A 19,115-nucleotide genomic window follows, 5' to 3' on the forward strand; every position below is an offset into this window, starting at 1 on the left:
CAGTGTTGTCTGTTGTCTGCAGAGAACAACCAAAATTGCCAAAGCAGGCTCCACCAACTCACATCTTCCACCAACCCGAGAACCCTACTGTTAATCAGGGCAAGGGGTGTGAACTCCTTCCTGCCAGAGTGTCCCTTTTGAATAGCAGAATAAATCCACTGTACTTTGCAGTTTATTACATTCTGATCAGGCTAAACAAAGATGTATTTTCTTCATTAGTAAAGTCAGCTATGTACATTTCATTTTCTTAAAATGCAAAAAATTGATGAGTATGTAAGGATACTATTTTCCAATATACTAGTTTGTCAAATAATTCCAGAACCGGAACATCGCAATCCTATTTTGAAAACTTAAAACCAGCACTTCTTTTTGAAAATTCACAAAAAAATTCCCCAATTCAACTTCATTTTCATTTCTTCCTGTAACATTTTTGTTATACAAGTGGATTATTTCTCTTTAAAGAAGCTCCTAATGCAAGGAGAATACTGAGAACTCCCTCAGAAGTTCACACATGTTCATAAAAGATTGTTATCAGAGCAGAAATGCTGGTTGCCCAAGGACAAGTGCCTATAAAATTTCTTTTGTCTGTCCTACTACATTCCAGCTATACTTGACAAGCAATTACTCGGTGTTCTATGTTCAATTATATTGTGAAATGTTTATGGTTTGTAATGGATATCTTATCTGTTCAGACTATCTGTAATTTGATGAATTCCTCTGGGAATTGTTTAAACCAAGGCAGTATCCTTAATGATTATTATGGCTCAGAAATGCTATCATAAAACCTGATTTCTTGACTATTCAGATGCTCAATATGTATGTATGCATGTACAAGGCCTTCAGAATTACATATTGAGTTGTGACCCTCCTTATTCAGAAGGTGCCCATATTCCAAGCTTAGCTATCAACTGTTAGTAGTAATCTCACCTATTCACTACATCTGTAGTTCCTTATTATTAAACTTTTCTTAAAGAAAATGCATTTATTTCCCTTGAACACCCAAGTTATCATGCTGAACAATTGCTCCTATCCAAAACAATAGGGTATCTTCGCCCTAATTCAAAAGGCAAGAAAGGTTCTTTGGGCATATCATTATCTTGAAATACGCATGTTGTTATCTTTCAACAATTTAACATGAATAAAAGCTTAGGGTTCATTTCTGATAGAAGTGAGCTTGATTTCACTTCAAACTTTTTTGAGTAGAATTATCTAACAACAAAACTGTAGCTATGTGTTATAGCACAGTAAAATATAAAACCACACTGATGACCCGCTTACAAATATAATCAGTTTTGTTTAAAAGCTGACAATACTGTTCTCATGTCATGTATTCCTTTTTTACCCAGCCTTGAGGGATGACTTTCTAGATACTTATTGAAACAAAACAGGAAAACTGTAATTTAAAGTTTTCTTGAGCAGATGACCTATCCTTTGCAGGAAACACACTGTGTACACACGACCTACAAAAGCAACTTCCAAGAAGCACATCAATGCAGCATTACCAACTCTCATTATTCAACAACACTTGTAGCAATACTGGATGGTTTGCTTCAAAGCCACGTGACTGTGTAAGACAAATATAATCCTGTACCTTAGTAAGAGGAGAGTGCACTGAGCAGCCAACCCCCTTGAACTTGGAGAGCTCGCAGAGAGGCTGGGATTCTGAGGGAATTGAGAAAGACGGACAGTCAGGCAGAAAGGGCCAAATATTTGTGGAACTAGAAGCTAAGTGTGGGTGGAAAAAAACAATATCACAAAGAAAAGATAAAAGACACATTGAAAGTGGTCACACTTCTTGGAGTGAACAAACTTTACAGAATGTGTACCAGCACAGTTTAGGCCATACCTTGGGGTTTGCAAACTGATATAGGGCACAGAAATGCGAAGCAGCAGGACTGCTATTTGTCACTTAAGGAACTTCAAGCTCCATTGATTTTCTTTGCTAATTCTCTTAAGAGAAGGCTATGAAAGACACTTCTTGCATGTCACAGAGCATATTTAAGCTTCATCGAAGTTTAAAAGACTGTTAGTCTTTTTCTTACCAAAGCGGTTTAAAATGTATTTTGGCTCTTTTAATACTGTTTTAAGAAATTAAAGCACTCAAGCACCCAGAGCAAGTGCAGAGCAGACAATTCCAGAAGATATAAAGTGCCTGCATGAAATCCCAGGGTGTTTGTCCTTTCCGAAAGTAAGTAGTCAGAAAAGCCTGGCAATACCAGTCACAATACAAATTTAACTGAGCCAGCCCAGTCAGGCACAGGACCTATTCTCCTACAAGTCACTGCCCACAGAAGCACTAATTCTGCCTCTCTCTGCAGCACTATTTTTCTGTAGCTGTAATAGCTTAAGGACAGAGTAAGGGCATGGTTTGTAGACAGATTTAGCACTGTATCAGCTAGCAGGGCTATAAAAACTAGGTGAGCTTTCAGAAATACAAGTCCTTCTTCAGAACCTTGTATGCCCAAAAGCTTGTCTGTCTTTTCCAATTATACTAGCTTGCTTTAACAAAAAGATTTCTGCCGACAAACCTTGTCCTGTCTTCTGTGTGCAGTGACAGAAAATCAAGAGAGAAGATCTGCAGTACCACTGCGGTTTACATCAGTGTATGTCTTGTACCACTGAGGCTTCTACAGCCAAAAGGCATTATTATGGTATCGCTCTACCTCAAAATTTCTTAAAGCATTCACCAGTAACAAGGGTTTCAGTCGTGTCTGAAGGCAACAATTGATACGAGGTACCCATGCTGTCAAGACTCACATGCTGACTTGTTTTTTCTGTCCAGGAATTCTGTCCAGGAGTCATTTAAGGTTCAAATGCCACTCAAAATTAAAAGAGACAAAGTTTTTTAAAACAAAACAAAACAAATCAACAGCTTTCCTGTATTTTTTTCTATATCCTTACCAGTGACACTACAAACCAAGAAACACTACTGAAAAGGTTTATTTGTTTGGTTTTTAAAATTTATTTCCTATACAAGCAACAGACTTCTGGAAAGAATCTGCTCTGCCAGAATTGCTCAGAACTTTCATATACAAGCCCAAAAAGGTGGACAGAATAAAGAAAAGCTTTCCTTTTAAAATAGGAAAAACAATTTGTAACCTCCTTCCACTCCAAAGCAAAACCAAGAACTGTGCAGAGACTTCCGTAACAAATGTAGTATGAAAAGCAACATTTATTGAATGTTTTTAAAGGACAACATTCCTTTGAAAAGCTCTAATTAAAAATAATTAATTTGACAGTCCAACTGAGATGTTTACAACCCTATCTACTTCTTAATCCTGTGCTAAACAAAACAGGGTGGTTTTTGCAGCTGTAGTCATGCACTTAAGACACTAAAATAATGTCAAATGTAAATAAATGAGCAATTTACTTTATGTTTACAGTTAAAAGTGTTATACATACTCAATAACATATTCAGCATGTTACTTTGTTCCCTGCATCTGAATTTGCATATTCTTGCACTACTTTTTTAATGCTTCAGTCCAGCAATTAGCATACTGAATCTTAACAAATATATCAAAGATGTCTTTTTAGTTAGCTCAGTGAAGAGAAAATACACACCTGCAAAACATCTTTTTAAACACTAATAATATAAGAAACAGTAAGTGCCATAGAAAGTGTTATTATCTTAATACACTAGACGCAACAGAACCCATTAAAAGAAATACCTGCAGCAGCACCATCCAACCAATTTGATTTGCAGACATCCTGTAAATCTTTCACTGGAAGGGAAGATCCCTGAAAGGCTAATCAAAGCCCACTGGGGATAAGTTTGGGCTTTTTTTCTAATTATCTTTCACAGATCCCCTTGAAAATGTCTCCCCAGAAACCTCGGGATGGACCAGAAGCTGAAATTCAGTGTCTCCGTGGTAGTATAAAAAAACATATTCAGCCTGGCATGCTTCAGAGCCTACTAGTCACACTGGGTAAAACCCTGACCTTGCTGAAGTGACCAGATATTTTTCATTTAATCCTTAATTTATCACAGAAATAATAAGAGTCATAAAAGGAATGTATCAATTACTTTTCTAACACTGTTTCCCAGAGCAGCTAAGGAAAGTCAAGTTAGGTCAAAATCAAAGACTTCTAAATTTCACTCTCTAATTTCTGCACAGCACTGCATTTACAAATGCAGGGGAGGGGAAGGTACTCTAGGCCACCACATCTCTGTTCCCCGGCTGCTAATTCACACACTGCAGTACAATGGCACATCTTCCTGCCTTCTAACCTTTCTGCCAGACTTAAGAAAGAAACCCACCGAATGCCAGCTTCCATCAGTTTGTTCTCCCAGACCAAGGGAAATGTTCCAAAGCCAAACCGAATCACGCGCCTCTGCAGTCATTCACATCTGCTCCATCCACTACGTACCCTCACAGAGACACCTCCCATCCCATGGTCAGAGATGCAATGTGTTCCTACGACATGTGAAACACGTCATAGATGCACAACTGCTGCACAACGCACATTTCCCCTTCCTTCTGCATCAAAGTTGCTTCTGCCTTTGATACGTGCCCATTTAAATTTTCATTTTTAGAATGCTGAGCCTTACATAAATGAGATTCAGAACTGTAAACGCAATGCCAAAGTTAAAAAAAAGATCTATCACAAAATGCAGTATTTTTACCTCTTGCCACAGAATAAAAGGAATATGCTTATTTTAATCCCTGTAGTTCTCCTTAGAAACTACAAAAAAATGAGGTGGTTAACTAAAATGATATGGCAGCCACTTCCTAGTTGCAAACTCTAAAAACCGATCTTGAAGCAACTGTAAAAACACAAGCATGGCTCACACTACAAAGCATTTAATTCTCAATTATTGTTCAATGTGATGAGTCATGCAAGTCCACCACTGCAATGTGTGTGTCAGTAATTCAGTCCTGGGGATTCTTCATTCTTATTTGTTCAGATATGCTACAGGCATGCTATTACAGTCAAAAAAGAACCTGTGTACCAAAAGAAGGTTTCAGTGAATCTCTTCAGCAATCATAAAAGCATTGCAAAAATACATCACTAGCATCCACCTTGATGACCCTATTAAAAATAGTCTCACGTTCTTGTCAAAAGCACAGTGCTGCCATATTACCTTTTCCAGATTTTCACCCTAAAACTGAAATACAACGTACTGCTCTGCCTGCAGCATATTGCTAATTATACCCCAAATGGAAAGGATCTAGCTTCTGTATTTTCACTCTTCCGCTCTGTTCATTACAGCATACTGTATAATTGTTACAGCAAACTTTAAAATTGAATGCATAGTAATATTAAAGCAGCAACGTATGTCAGAAAAACAGTCAACTTGACTTGTCACCCTAGCTTTATCCCAGCGAAAAATATGTAGAGGTATAAATCACCATTTCTGGGAACAAGACAATACAACACACTCCTAGAACTGGTCAGTGAAACACACAGGCTCTTAAAAGTTTTTAGTCAATCACATCCCTTTGGGCACATTCTCTACAACAAACATAGCTTTAATCAGACACATATACCAGAATATGCTTGCAAAATTAGCATTTTCCATTGTGTAATGTGGTACACAGAAGAGACAAGGTTGTCGTTGGCTGCTTGCTTTTTAAAATGAGAATGGGAAAACAAAACATCACTACTTCTTGTGCAAATATTAGCAATAAGCAGTGCTGTTCAACATTTTCTTTCTTTTAAAGAATCTTTCAACAGACAGATTTAGAAGGAAAGGTGTTTTCTAAAGAAAAAAATCTTGTCCGTTCAACTATATACCTTTAACAACTAACAAATCCTGTATTAGTTTCATTCCTACCAAAATCAGTAGGATTCTCCTATAAAAGGATTACATTCAGTAAGCCTGGTGAAGAGTGTTGTATAACACATCATCTTGCAAGTATGAACTTTCATCTACACTGATGCTCAAAAAAATATGCCAGCAGGAAAATCTGACAGCCGCCACAGACTTAACACAGAAAGCTAGCTGCACTAAAGCCACTTTTCTTCTTCCTTCACTACAACCCCACCAGACCGGTTTCATAGTGCCATACAGAAAAATTAATTGGCAGTCTCTATTCTGGTCATTCACACATTTTCTGCTATCAGGAAGACTATTTACAGAAACACAACTCTATTAATGACAAGCTTGACCCAGCACATTTTAAGCGCCCAAATAAAAAAAAAAGAAATTTCAAACAGAACATTTTCCTTTCGTTTGAAAGTCTCTCTCATGCCAATCACTGTTCGATGAAAGGATGTGCAAAGACCACAGCTCAATCCACATGGCAACGATGCAGTGACCCAGAAAGAGAATCTAATGGCCAACTGAGTAAACAAAGCAAAACTAGCCAAAACCAAAGGGCAGCATACATATCAGCATCTTCTCCACTTAACTGGCACATACTTAAACCTAGTCTTATATTTCCACGTTCTGCAACAAGGCTTCACGTTCCCATATAGAGCACTTCCTCCATTGTTTCCAAGACACATATGATGCAAAAGGAGAAAAATAGGTGCCCAGGTTCACAGAAAAGTTAGAGAAGAAAATATGGAGAAATGAAGAGTGATCATTGTATCACATATTTCAAAAATAAAATGCAATTTGCAACTGAAAATTATACTGACAACTAGAGAGGGTTCAAAACAAAATGCTGGATTTAAACATCATTCCTCCCTTTGGGAAAAGGTGGCTATAATTTTTTTGAATGAACCCAATACAAATATATACATGAATCTGTCTCTTGTCTATAAATATAAAAGTCTATATAATTTACAATACACCCATGCACCTTCATATAGACAAAGCATGTGGAAGCAATTATTTAAGACTAAATATTTATCCCCTGCTCCCTTTTTTCCTTGAAAAGAGGATTGTTATCAATGTTAACACAAGAACCAAAACCACCCACCTCTAAATCTTTGGTGCAGCTTATGTCAAAAGGGCAACATACATTGGAGTCCAATGAGTAAGTAGCACAAAAGACAAGAAAAACCACATTGTATCTTTGGTTTTAATTTCAGTACATACAATGTCATTCCACCCACTAAACTAAAAGCAAAGCTTTGATTTGGACAGATTCTTTTCAAAGAGCACATCCAAACACAGTCTAACTAAAAAGCAGAAACAAACTAAGTCCTTACACCTGTCCAACTCTGTATGCTGCTGGGCATCGTCTGCACTTCCCATGAAGAATTACAGCAAGAGAGAGATAGGACCCAGGAAGATGATAAAACACAGCTGAAATATCAGCTTTTACCAACAGATGTATCCCTTTCAGAAAAAACAAATGGAAAAGTTTTTGTATCATTGTAGTCAGGACAATGCCTTGCACTCTGAAATTACAGCATTTTACTGCAGGGCATCTTAACACTTTTCCTGAGAAGTCCCACTTGCCCCTCTTTCTAACAAAACTGAAAGTTTTTCTAAAGATGACAGCTATCCCCTGCCATTCCAGTATGCAGCTTCCGAAAAACTGGCAGACTTCAACTGAGCTCCTCTCCCACTCCCCTGCCTTTCCATTAGTCTTCCAAGCCAGACTTTAATACTGTGTAAAAGCAGTCAACTATCACAACTTTTAACTCCCTTAACATGCACTTATTGAATTTGCCTGTAAACTGGGAGGCACTGGGGAATGAGGGAGAAAATAGGCCAAACAAAACCAGACCTTTCCAGAGAACCTCCCCCCCATCAGCTTCATGCGCTTGAATTTACTAGAAAGAACTCCAATAGATCCCAACCACATTTGGATTAGTCTTGAGCCTCCTTCACACCGCCCTGTCAAATTTCAAGCAGAAATACTACCAACCCCCCCCCCCCCCCAAAAGGTTGCTATTGTTTCCTTTAAAGTGTAACACACATTTGCTTACCTCACTGTTGTGGCCCCTCAAATTGAAGTTGATTCTCTGAGGGGTGTTCCGGTCCCTCCTGCAATGGCTGGAAGTAAAAGTGACGCCTACAACTCCTCTGCCATTGCCTGTTGCCAACCAGCCTTCCTCATAGTACCGCCTCCTGCACACCGGTTTCTCCTTCTCACTTTTGGGGACTCTGCCTTTCCAGGAGAGGCAGAGGATGTTGGAATCGCTGCAAAGAACAGGCCCATGTTCCACTGCTGCATACATGCTTTTTAAATATTTTATTTTTTGACATAAGAAAGCAATATGTCTAGTGCACAAAATTTAAATCAATTTTTTTTTTTTTTTTATTGATAAGACTGACCTGGGATAGATCATTGAAAGGGAGGAGGATGGGGTCAGTGTTTATAAATATCCACCAAATGCATAGTGAAAAATTCCTCTATAAAAGATGATGGCAGTTGGCTAAGAAAAAGTAACACTTAAAAAAAAATTCAGGTTCATTTTTGTTTTTGAGTCTGTAGAGTGAGGGTGCACTTATCCTTTGGAGAAACAGCTACTTCATAAGAGGCGCTCAAGAAATGGTTAAGTCATCTTTTTGCTCAACTTGATATAATCTTTATACAGCCTGAGATTCCAGTTTAGCGTAATGCAATTCCAGAGACAAAGAGTTGCAAATGTGTAGGTTTCAAGTAACTTAAGGCTTTTAAGATTTCCTCCAGTCAGATTTTCTTCAAAAGTTCAGTTGCAGAAATTTAAACACACGCACATACATATATATGTATATATATGACATTCATCTTTTCCAAGCTGCCCTCTGGCATATCTTTTCCATCTGATGTATTTCTGCTGCTAAAGCTGAAAGAGATTGCATAAAGGGAAAAAAAGGCACACAAACCGTGCGAAACAACAGACCCGAACTTGTGCAGGCACTGGTGTGCCAGGCCAGTTGGAAAATCCCTCTTGGTACTGAACCGCTCGTTGGACTCAAAAGTTTTTGCAATCCAAAGCCAATCCAATTTTCATTGCAGCACTTTTTTTCCACCAGAGACCCAACACAGCCTGAACTGTTTATCACACTATCTTGCCTGCTTTCCCACTTTTTGCTGCCACACACGAATGAAAAAGAAACCCCCTCTTCATTTATAGCAGAATCAAAAATGCTCTAAAGCTTTTAGCTTTCAAAGCAGATAATTTTGCCTCAGGTGAACCATGAAGTTCTCTCTCCTCTGAAACAGGCTAAAATGTCAAGCTGTTTTTCCTTTACTTTTCCCTTTTTTCTGCTACAAGGAATCACAGACTTTTCATCCTACCGTAAAAAACAAATGCCAGAATTAAAGCACATCAAGTAAGCACTCTTTCAAAATCTTCTAAAATTCAAGGAAGGAAGAAATATAATCATCTAAAAAAGAAAGAGAAGCAGCATTAAAAATCTGACTTCCTGGGTTCGCTATTTCTCTAGGTATTTTCCTTGCTTGTTTGATCGGATCTTTCCTTCTTGATGCTTGTCTACAGCATAGATTCATAGTTCCAGACACAACATTTGCAGCTGTACAAGAAGGAAACATATGAAGTATTCCAATTGTTTTATTTGAATAACATTTATGAGCTCAATTAATTAGTATTTATACCACACTAAGTGAAAAGAGGAAAAAGGAGAGGGAGAAAGAATACGCAAGTTTGATGACCTGGTTAACTCAAGAAGGATGACGAGGTTTGCTCAGTTCAATGCCCAGACTTGTCCCATAGTTCCTCAACTTATTTACTTCCAGTCATCATTACTCAACATATGGTCACGATTTATTAGTCCATTCACAATCTACTGAGCCCAAAGCAAAACGTGCCAAAGACCATACATTATCCCTCTGCAATAACAAAATCAGTTTCCTCTACCCTCTGTATTCTTCTGTTTCCCTCGCAGCTATTGATTGAGATTGTGGAGGTATTTATTAGGCTTTTTCTGTGCAGAGGGTGTTTTTTCTTCCTCTTCTTGCAAACTTTTTTCACCTGTGAAGACCATGTGGAAAGTTGAACATTACTGGCACGTGTCTTTCCATGGGTTACTGATTCCTGTGATGTAAGGGTGCTCCATCTGGTTCTCAGATTAATTTTCATCAATTGCAAAACTCTCAGGAATATGCAAGAGTAAGTCTATGTGATGACAAAAACATGTGCATTTTCATGTACATGCAGCGCACACACCAGCTCACTCAATCTGGTACTCAGAGCTGCATCTGCCTTTTCGGTTTAGCTGTGGTAACCTTGTAAGACCCCCGTCATTCAAAGCTTGAAATCCCTGGATTCTTCCAACCCTGCAAGACAAAGCACACACACATACAAAAAAAGGAAAAAAAAAAGTGAATAAAATAAGCCACAAAACAACTTAAAGATACAAGGACTATTGTTACAGTAATCAAAGCATTATGATTAAGGATTTTATACTGGACTCCTATAAAATATCTATATTATATATAGATACATGGAATATTCAGACACACACACATATGTATTTGATACACAAATACAAACTACAAAATTTTCTTTTTCACTTCCAAAGTTTCTAAAACTTTTCACAGTTGACACATATAACTAATGAAATGTATCCCAGAAGGATACATTAGGGGGGAAAAAAGGAACTTTCTTTTGGCCATAGTCACTGGGGCAAACTCTTAGACAAAGATTCCACAACTTTGGAGTGAGAGTAGGGAAGTGGTGGAGCGGGCACAAAGTTAGACCCCAAGGCACACAAACAGAATCACAGAGTGGCTGAGGTTGGAAGGCACCTCTGGACATTATCTGGTCCAACCCCTCTGCTCAAGCAGGGACACCTAGAGCCAGCTGCCCAAGACTGCACCCAGGCAGCTTTTGAGTATCTCCAAGGATGGAGACTCCACAACCTCTCTGTGCAACCCGTGCCAGTACTCAGTCATCGTCACAGTAAAGAAGTGTTTCCTGATGTTCAGAGGGAACCTCCTGTGTTTCAGTTTGTGCCCACTGCCACTGGTCCTGTCACTGGGCACCACTGACAAGAGCCTGGCTCTGTCATCTTCATTCCCTCCCATCAAGTGTTTATCATAGAATCATAAAATGGTTTGGGTTGTAAGGGACCTTTAAAGATCATCTAGTTCGAAGCCCCCTGCCATGGGCAGGGACACCTTCCACTAGACCAGGTTGCTCAAAGCCCCATCCAACCTGGCCTTGAACATTTCCAGCTCTGGGGCATCCACAACTTCTCTGGGCAACCTGTTCCAGTCTCACCACCCTCACAGTGAAGATGATCTTTTATACACATTAAAAAGATTTCCCTGAGCCTTTTCTTCTCCAGACCGAACAGTCCCAGCTCTTTCAGACTTTCCTCATATGAAAGATGCTCCAAACCATGAAAGTACAGTGCTAAACTTATCAAAGGAGACTGAGAAGATTCCTCCAGGGCTTAAATTACTGCTTTAAAGAGATCTAAGGTACTCCAAAATTAAAACTTAGAAGTTTGAATCAATACAGATGAACTGACTACTCAAATTCTGCATAAGTCTCCATTTGAAAAAGGGGGAAAAAATTCCCCAAAGTCAGTTATATACAGAAGAGTGTGGAGTAGAAGAGACCAAGGAAAAGACTGTCCAGGATATTCCAGAAGTTGTATCTGAAGTGCACACATAGGCATAGTTATGCATCTATACATTTACTGCTAAACAGAGCTCATTTAAATTGAGAATTGCATTTATGACATTCAACAGGGCTGTAAAAATGGTCTTGTCTACATTACATACAGCACTGTACTAACCTCACATTTCGAGTAATTAACCACTTTTTTCAGTCTAGCATAGATGTACCAATAAAAATTTTTTTAAAAAAGAAAAAGATAAGAAAAAAAAATTATAGCTATAAAGGCAAGGCCATAAAGTGGTTTACAACACTGTTCAGCTAGCACACTTATCAGGAACACCATCCATGAGGTTTGGTGAGTCACTACCAGAACTTTTCAGCATTACAACTAACCAAAGATTTAAAAATAATGGCTGCTACCAATTTTTTTCATCATAGCATGATGAGGATATGAGAAATGTCACCTAGTCTTTCCAGATTTATGGTGCTTCTCAATTACAGTCCAAAGAAAGTTCATATAAAGCAAAATTCAGAAAAACTTTCAGAACACAATGATGGTCTAAAGAATTTCTGTGCTCATCCCATAAGCAAATAATCCTGTCAAGAATCAGTGCTGTTACTTCCATACCCACCAGGGTCTTCCTAACAAATACCTGCATTCAAGAGTTGACATTTTATATTAGCGACTTGTGTATTATGATGCAAGCCTTTACTAACCCCACAGAGAAACAAAAATGGTTTACTGAGAAAACAGGAAGTCTCTGAAACATCAATCAGAGCAGCATGAGGTAAGCATTAAACAGAATTGTTTGAACTGTGCAAGTACCATGACTTTACAAGTGGATTTTAAAATACAGACAACTACAGAGGCTGTGGCTTTGCACAAAATCTGTATGCAATTTCTGTCCTTATTCACTGCATATAAAATTAACAAGTTTGAGAAAAGAACTCTTTTGTGTCTTGGCCAATAACCTTCTCTCACCTGAGTCCCATTTACCATCACTTTCAAGATTAGACAAACTAAAGGCTTCTCCTCTTAAAAATATCCTAACTGCATTAGGAATGCTGGACAGGTAGAGTTGAAAATCTAAAATAACTACAAAAGGAATAAAGTCAATCATTATTCAAATACAACCCTCTCAGTACAATACACCCCACGAGACTATTTTACCTTTAAATCACTGAGGGTCAACACTTCCTTTATGTTGTACTTACATTCAGTAGACAAGATAAAAAGTACTTTTAAGACTGTAGTGTCAAACACTCAAAAGATAGGCTGAATTAAGATTACATATATTATATATTAAGATTTAATTCTTTCCATTCCCCTCTCCTTCATTTCCACCCACTCAGTATTTCCTAAGAAATAACCTAATTAAAAGATTCAGATGCCAGTGTTCCCTCAGGAAAATCTGTAACTAATTTAGACACTCCCCCCTTTCTTCTGCCATTACAGCAGTCCCACAGTTCTGCTCCTTTTCACATGTTTAAAGCAAGCTTTTTGCCGCCTTCTTCCCCACCATGAAACACTAGGGTAATGGCTACGTCTATTCTAAAGCATGTGTAAGAGCCGAGGATAAAAAGCATTATAGAAGAGCTACGTGTTACTTGCACGATGTTACCACTAGTCTGAATTCAGTTTGAGCTCCCCATATAAAGAGAACTTGGCCTTCCAGATGAAATTCATCCAAACTAAATTTTTGACTGCAGATTTATAATCAAACTTTATGTATCTTTTCTTTCAGAGCAGGACAAGGGCTAATCATAGAAGTACACTGGATTCTGAGAAAATACTTATTTTTGCTGGCAAATTATTTCTAGCACTACTAGGACACTAAATATCAACAAATTGCAGTTACCTACTTTTACTCTCACTTAAAGGGTAGCTGAAAATATCTCTGCTCTGGATTTTCCCTTTAACAAAGGGAGCTGCTACTTGAAATCATCCTCTAATACTGTTTTGAGTCTAAGCCCAGTGATGTAATGTTTCTTAAGTACAGACACCTAATGAGACAAAAATGTATTAGACCTGTGACCCAGCAAAGGATCCACAAGTATTTAATTTGATTTTGCTTTGAAAGCATAGCTCTTCTCAAATGCAAAACCAGCAACAAGTTATGTTTCCACATTACAGAAATAAATTTAGGTATTAACTTTTAAAAATGAACTTATTAACAGTGGCTCTCATATTTTAGTGTCAATATTTAACTCATCGTTTTTATCTCCTAACTGTTTCCATTAACTTATATAAAGTGTGTTATATAACATAAAGCCACAGTATAAAGTAAGTATAAAGCCACAGTTGGACAACCGGAAAAACATCTGTTTGTTCTCATGCATCTTTCATCGAGGTGTCTCTCTTCTGTTGACAGAAAGAAGTCATGCACAGCCAAGTGTACCAATACTGCAGCAAACTCTTCAGCATTTTATGTTTATTCAAAACCCCAGTCTTCGAGGCTCCAGAGTGGAGTATCTGAAGGTGAGGATAAAAGGAGACTGAGAGGGGAAGGAAAGCAGAGAAGGAAAATTCATATGAATACACACCATTTCTAAATTATTACATTCAAAAAACCAAACCAAAACAAAAAAGGACTCACAGGCTGCACTTTGAAGATTCTGACTGCCCAAACACCTTATGGAAAGAAACGTAAGCTACACAGTCTTTGAAAAGTCAGGCTAACAGATTTTAGGATTTTTCAGCCTAACCAGATTTCCTTCCTGTCAAACTTGCATGACATCAAAGGAAACTGCAGTTTTCCCTCCCTTCACAGTCTAAGGAGGAAAAAATACACACCAGTATCCATGAAGATAGCAAGATACTTTAAAAAAAAAGTGAGACCACGAACTTGCATTTTGTTCAGAAGGATCAAACCACAAATGGTTCTGCACAAGCTCATGGCAGGTGATCCCACCAGCTATCAAATGGTGACTGTGGGAGTAACCTTCAAGGTTACTGCTGAACACTATACTACAAAATTGGCACATTCTGTAATACAGTCACTGTATTACAGGCTAAATACTACAGAGCCAGAAGCTGGCAAGATGATACATTTTGTTGTTTATTTAGTCCAACTTATAAGGTAACATAAATTATTAAATAATCCTATCCAAAAGGAAAGAAAATGATATAACAAAATTAACTACTCAATTCCTAAAAGGCTAAAGTATGTAAAAGAAAAGATAACTGGTTTGTAGGTAAAAGGATTTTTTTTTCCATTAAAAAAGGGCCAATTCCACAGGGAGAAAATGCAATTTTGACCTGAATAAGTACTGGTTTTCCTCCTCTTTCACTCATCTCTTCTAATTATCTTTGCTTTATTCACCTTCTATTGTGTTATAAGTCATTGAGGTTAACACCTTTCTTTCATATTACACAACAACACAAAACTAATTTGGAGGACAAACAAAACAAATTCTAAACAAATACCAATAAGCTAACTAGTGGCTGTAAAAATGTTCTTCACCCCTAAAAAATTAAGGAAGAGCAGAGAGGAAAAAGAAGTTAGAGGATGCTTGATTTTTGTTCTGTTTGTTCTTAAATGTTTGTCCACAATGTTTGTCCTTGGGTAATTCTAGAAGCTCTTCCCTTACTCGGGGACAGCTGCATGGCCTGGGCAAGACAGTCAGTCATGCTAATCAGAGATGTAAAGAGATTTGTAACCACAGCATAGCTGCACAGAAGCAGATATGTAGCAAAGGTGTAACACCAGGAACTGTGATAATAACTGCCAGCCAAGTAATACAGACACTGTAGTGTTAGTTATATGCACCTGTATATCGTTAAGCAAATAAAACTGACAGAAAATGTATTTGTTGGCATATTGAGAGAAGTGAAGCTTGTATTAGTGGCTGTTCAGCGACATTCATTGTGAATATAGCCAAAATTTACTTCAATGCAATACTCCTACAAACTTAAAACCATCTCCTCCAACAAATTACACTCTCAGAGAAGGAAAAATAAAAAAAATAGTACTAGCTGATCGGCATCTCTGATGTGCTGAATGACCCTCCTGGGTTCTTGTAATAGGGGAGAAGGCAATATATGTATGTTGTATACATTTTTTAAAGTGCAAGATCTTTTCTCGTGTATAGCTGTCTTATATGTGTTATTTCTAGAACTATTATATATATTCCACTTTCAATGCTTGATGCTATACCATCAGATTAAACTGGAGTTAAATTTAAAAATACAATTAGGAAGAACAAGCAAGAAACAAATTTTAAAATGCCTTCAGGAAAAATATTTTCAAGAAAAACATTAAGGGTCCTTAAGCAAACTGTTAGAAGCTATTAATTGTGAATTGCCAAATTGATACACATTCTCCAAAAGGTGGAGGCCTGAAGACATGAAATACAGTAAATTGTTAAAAACTCTGCCTATGGTGGAACTGAGGTAAACAGTTATGCTGTTCACAGGGAAAAGAAGTTAGAAAAGATAAAAGCACTGTAGAACAGACTCGGCCCCAAAACTAAGGATATTTGAGCTAAACAGAACCTACCAAAACATGCAAGAAAGAGAATACCTAACTTGGTGTGTTTTTTTGTTTGGTTTTGGTTTTTTTTTTTAAACACTTTCTTTAGCAACTACATACTTTAGATGAATAAATACTATATCCACTTGTGAAAGAACTGCTGCAAATCCCTTTAATCAGTTACCGGTCAAACACGCTCATGGGAGACTTCTGAGTCAAATAATGCTAGATCTGTTAAGCTTATATGGCAGGGAAGCAAACCAGAAAAATAACTGAAGGCTAGACTTCACAATACAAAGCATTCAGCTGCAAGACGAACAGAAAATGTTTCTGCTCCTGCAGCTCTGATCATTTCTTTCTCAACCCCTAGCACAGCACACCATGACTCTCACTTAAGCCAGGATGATCATTCAAGGTGCTACACTCTGAACTACATCAGAGAAATGATCCAATTAAAAATTTGAGAAATGAAGATTCGCAACAGCTTAACCAATATAAATCTGGTTTGCTAGATTCAGCCACACTCTCAGTTTCCCTTGTGGCAAACCATACCCCTCCAGCATGTCCTAACACAAGCGCCAGCACTCTTCCAATCATGCAGTTCAGGAAGCTGATCTTGCCAAAAACATACCCTCCAAAAACAGCAATCAATTTTAAGGGAGCTCCCCTTAGCGAACTCACGATGCACGTGCAGCAGCAGCACTACTGCCAATGTTAGAAAGGGGGTGGGAGGTATGGCACCACAGCAGCCTAGATTTCAACCAGTTTGAACTGTGCTCAAAAGCTTTATCTTTTTTAAGTTGAATTGATCCCTGACACAGTCCCAGCGTGGTCACACGTTCAGCTGCACTGGCAAAATGGAGAAGATGGAGCTGTGCAGCACAAGCGAGAAACAGAAAGGAGGAGTACTTGCAACTAGTATTGTCACTTGAACGCTTTTGATGACAAATTTTGGGCACAGAGTATTTCTGAACTCAAGGGTTTGCCCTCAGAAGGGAGGAAAGCAAAGTTTGTCTTTTGAGGATGAATTTAAGATGGCTACCACAATATCTTGGAGCCAAGGCTACCCATCAGCCGTGAAAAGATGCCTCATTTTCAAATAAATTGAAGCGGGCCGAAATACTTCAGACAGATGTTGAAAGACCTGTTTCAGAAAAGAAAAATGTACAAATAACATGTATTAGCCTTTTAAACAAACTGGAGATTTACACTGCTGAAACATGCATTCAGAATCTTTAGAGATTAAAAGAAATGTGAAGTGCAACCAAGAAATTCCCTTCACTTACAAGTGTGAATCTTCCCTCTCAAGAAAGGGCTGCAATCCTCACAGCAGAGAGAACACTTATAGAATGTATACTACAAGGGACATTTACTTAAAAAGTGGTAACAACTGTGTCTCCTTAATGACATTCAAAGATCTTCAAGGGAGGGAGCCCCAGTTCTTACCATCTCTTTCCCATTGAACTGACTGCACTGACCTTGCCTGTAATTACAGAGCAATTTCTTTCCCGTAGGAACGTTCTGCAGCCTGCAATCATCCCTGGAGCCTGCAGCAGTTCCAGCTAGTTCCTAATTATCTCCAATATCTGCCCACAGGCTCTTTGAATACTTTCTTATGAACACACATTGAAGTTTTGATATCCTCCCCCAAAATCCCAATACACCTTTGTATGTGACATATGCACTGCAACACTGGAAACAAAAAATAAAATAAAAAAAGGAGGGGGAGATGAAAGGAGAAAATAATAGAAGCCACCAGTTTTTTAAATTCAGAAGAGCCTCATAAACAAGAATTATTTCTGTTGGACAGCAAGACATATTTCAGTGAGAAATCTGATAATCTCTGTGGAGCAGTTTGAGTGTGGCGTGTTGCAGCAGGGAAGGATGCTGCATCAACCTGCAGGGACAGAGCTGCTGGTGATGCCTGCAAGCTGCATCACAGGTGTGAAGTGGATTTGCTCACCACAGGCTGCTCGGCTAGAGCTGTGAAGCAAGGCACTTCTCACACAGGAGACCTTCAATGGGTTGGATTTTTTTTTTTTTAAAGTACAAAAAGACAAGAGTTGCAGTTTTCAAAGAACTCAGGTTTCTCAGTCTTTGGCTTTCGGATCAAGAACTTGACTCTAGTCCTGACTGTCACTAACGTCACTCAAATATGCTGTCACTGAAGGTTTCAGTCTGTGTTGGAGGACTTGCACCCACCTCACAACCACTGCTTAGAGGTCTAGATGCAGAGGAGGGATACTTCTACCCTCACAATGAAGAGATGCAAAGCTAAGGAACAGCTTCATCTCCTCCCCATACCTGTCCCCTTTTGCTTCAAGTTTCCTGTTTTTTCCTCAAGGTTCTGGAAGGTTGTGCCAAGGTCTCTGGGTTAAAAGAGGCATATAATATCAAGGCAGACAGACTCTAAGAGTGGTTGCTTTAGAGGCAGCCTTGACAAGTGAGAGTCACTGAAGAGACCTTTTTAAAAGCCAGGAGCTTTAAATGCATGCTTGCAGCAAAGCAAACACTTCTGTACAGAAGTGAGTTGTTTCACTAGCAAGACTCAGAGGGCATGAGATTAGCTGCAAACATATGTGCCCAGTTAGGTGAATGACGGTTTTGAACTGTTCTGTCTGCATTAATATGCCAAGTGTTGACTGGTCACCTGTACTGACAGAAGCAAGGAGGCCAGGAAGAAGCAGGCGTCCTCTATGCACAGTCAGGTTGTGGTGGGTAAGCTGAAGGCAGACCTGCACCTAGGTAAATTAGCACAGCAGTCTTGTGTCCAAGTAGTTTTACTTTGTAGAGGTCTTCACAATTATGATTCTTTCCTCATCCTGGCCAGATGCTCCTGCTAGATATATGAAAGATTTAGGTAGATAAACTGTAAAATTTTGAAGTGGGGATAAGAAACAGCAGTATGCTGTAGTCGCAAACAGCTCTCATTCTTCTTGCACGACTGTGACACTACAACCTTTCTAGTAAGAAGTCCATAATAGGTAAAAATTGCTGATTACAGGGTTATTCAGTGGAAGGAAAGCTATCAAGGACTGTCTCTTCTATTTTCTTAAATATGATACAAAAATATGTGTTAAAATGATCACGGATGAAAATGAGTGAACAGAAAAAGATTTTCAGAAACTCTGGAAAAGTATATTCAAGGAGCAACATGAGTTATTTTAAGTAGGAATTCTGAAGATTTCACTTTAATGCTGTCAATGTAAAAAAGAGACTACTCAAATT

At 38.4% G+C, this 19,115-nt stretch overlaps 1 protein-coding gene across 4 annotated transcripts in view; it reads right to left on the minus strand.

The window, feature by feature from the left end:
• TULP4 (TUB like protein 4) overlaps positions 1 to 19,115 on the minus strand; it is a 163,388-nt gene that overhangs the window by 123,636 nt on the left and 20,637 nt on the right. For all 4 annotated transcript variants that reach the window (XM_052784610.1, XM_052784608.1, XM_052784609.1 and 1 more), the window contains exon 2: positions 7,828 to 10,124. In XM_052784610.1, coding sequence (XP_052640570.1) covers positions 7,828 to 8,079 — 252 coding nt within the window. In that variant the 5' untranslated portion in view covers positions 8,080 to 10,124. The remainder of the gene's footprint in view (positions 1 to 7,827; positions 10,125 to 19,115) is intronic.

This window comes from Harpia harpyja, chromosome 4 (genome assembly GCF_026419915.1).
Source record: "Harpia harpyja isolate bHarHar1 chromosome 4, bHarHar1 primary haplotype, whole genome shotgun sequence".
NCBI lineage: Eukaryota > Metazoa > Chordata > Aves > Accipitriformes > Accipitridae > Harpia > Harpia harpyja.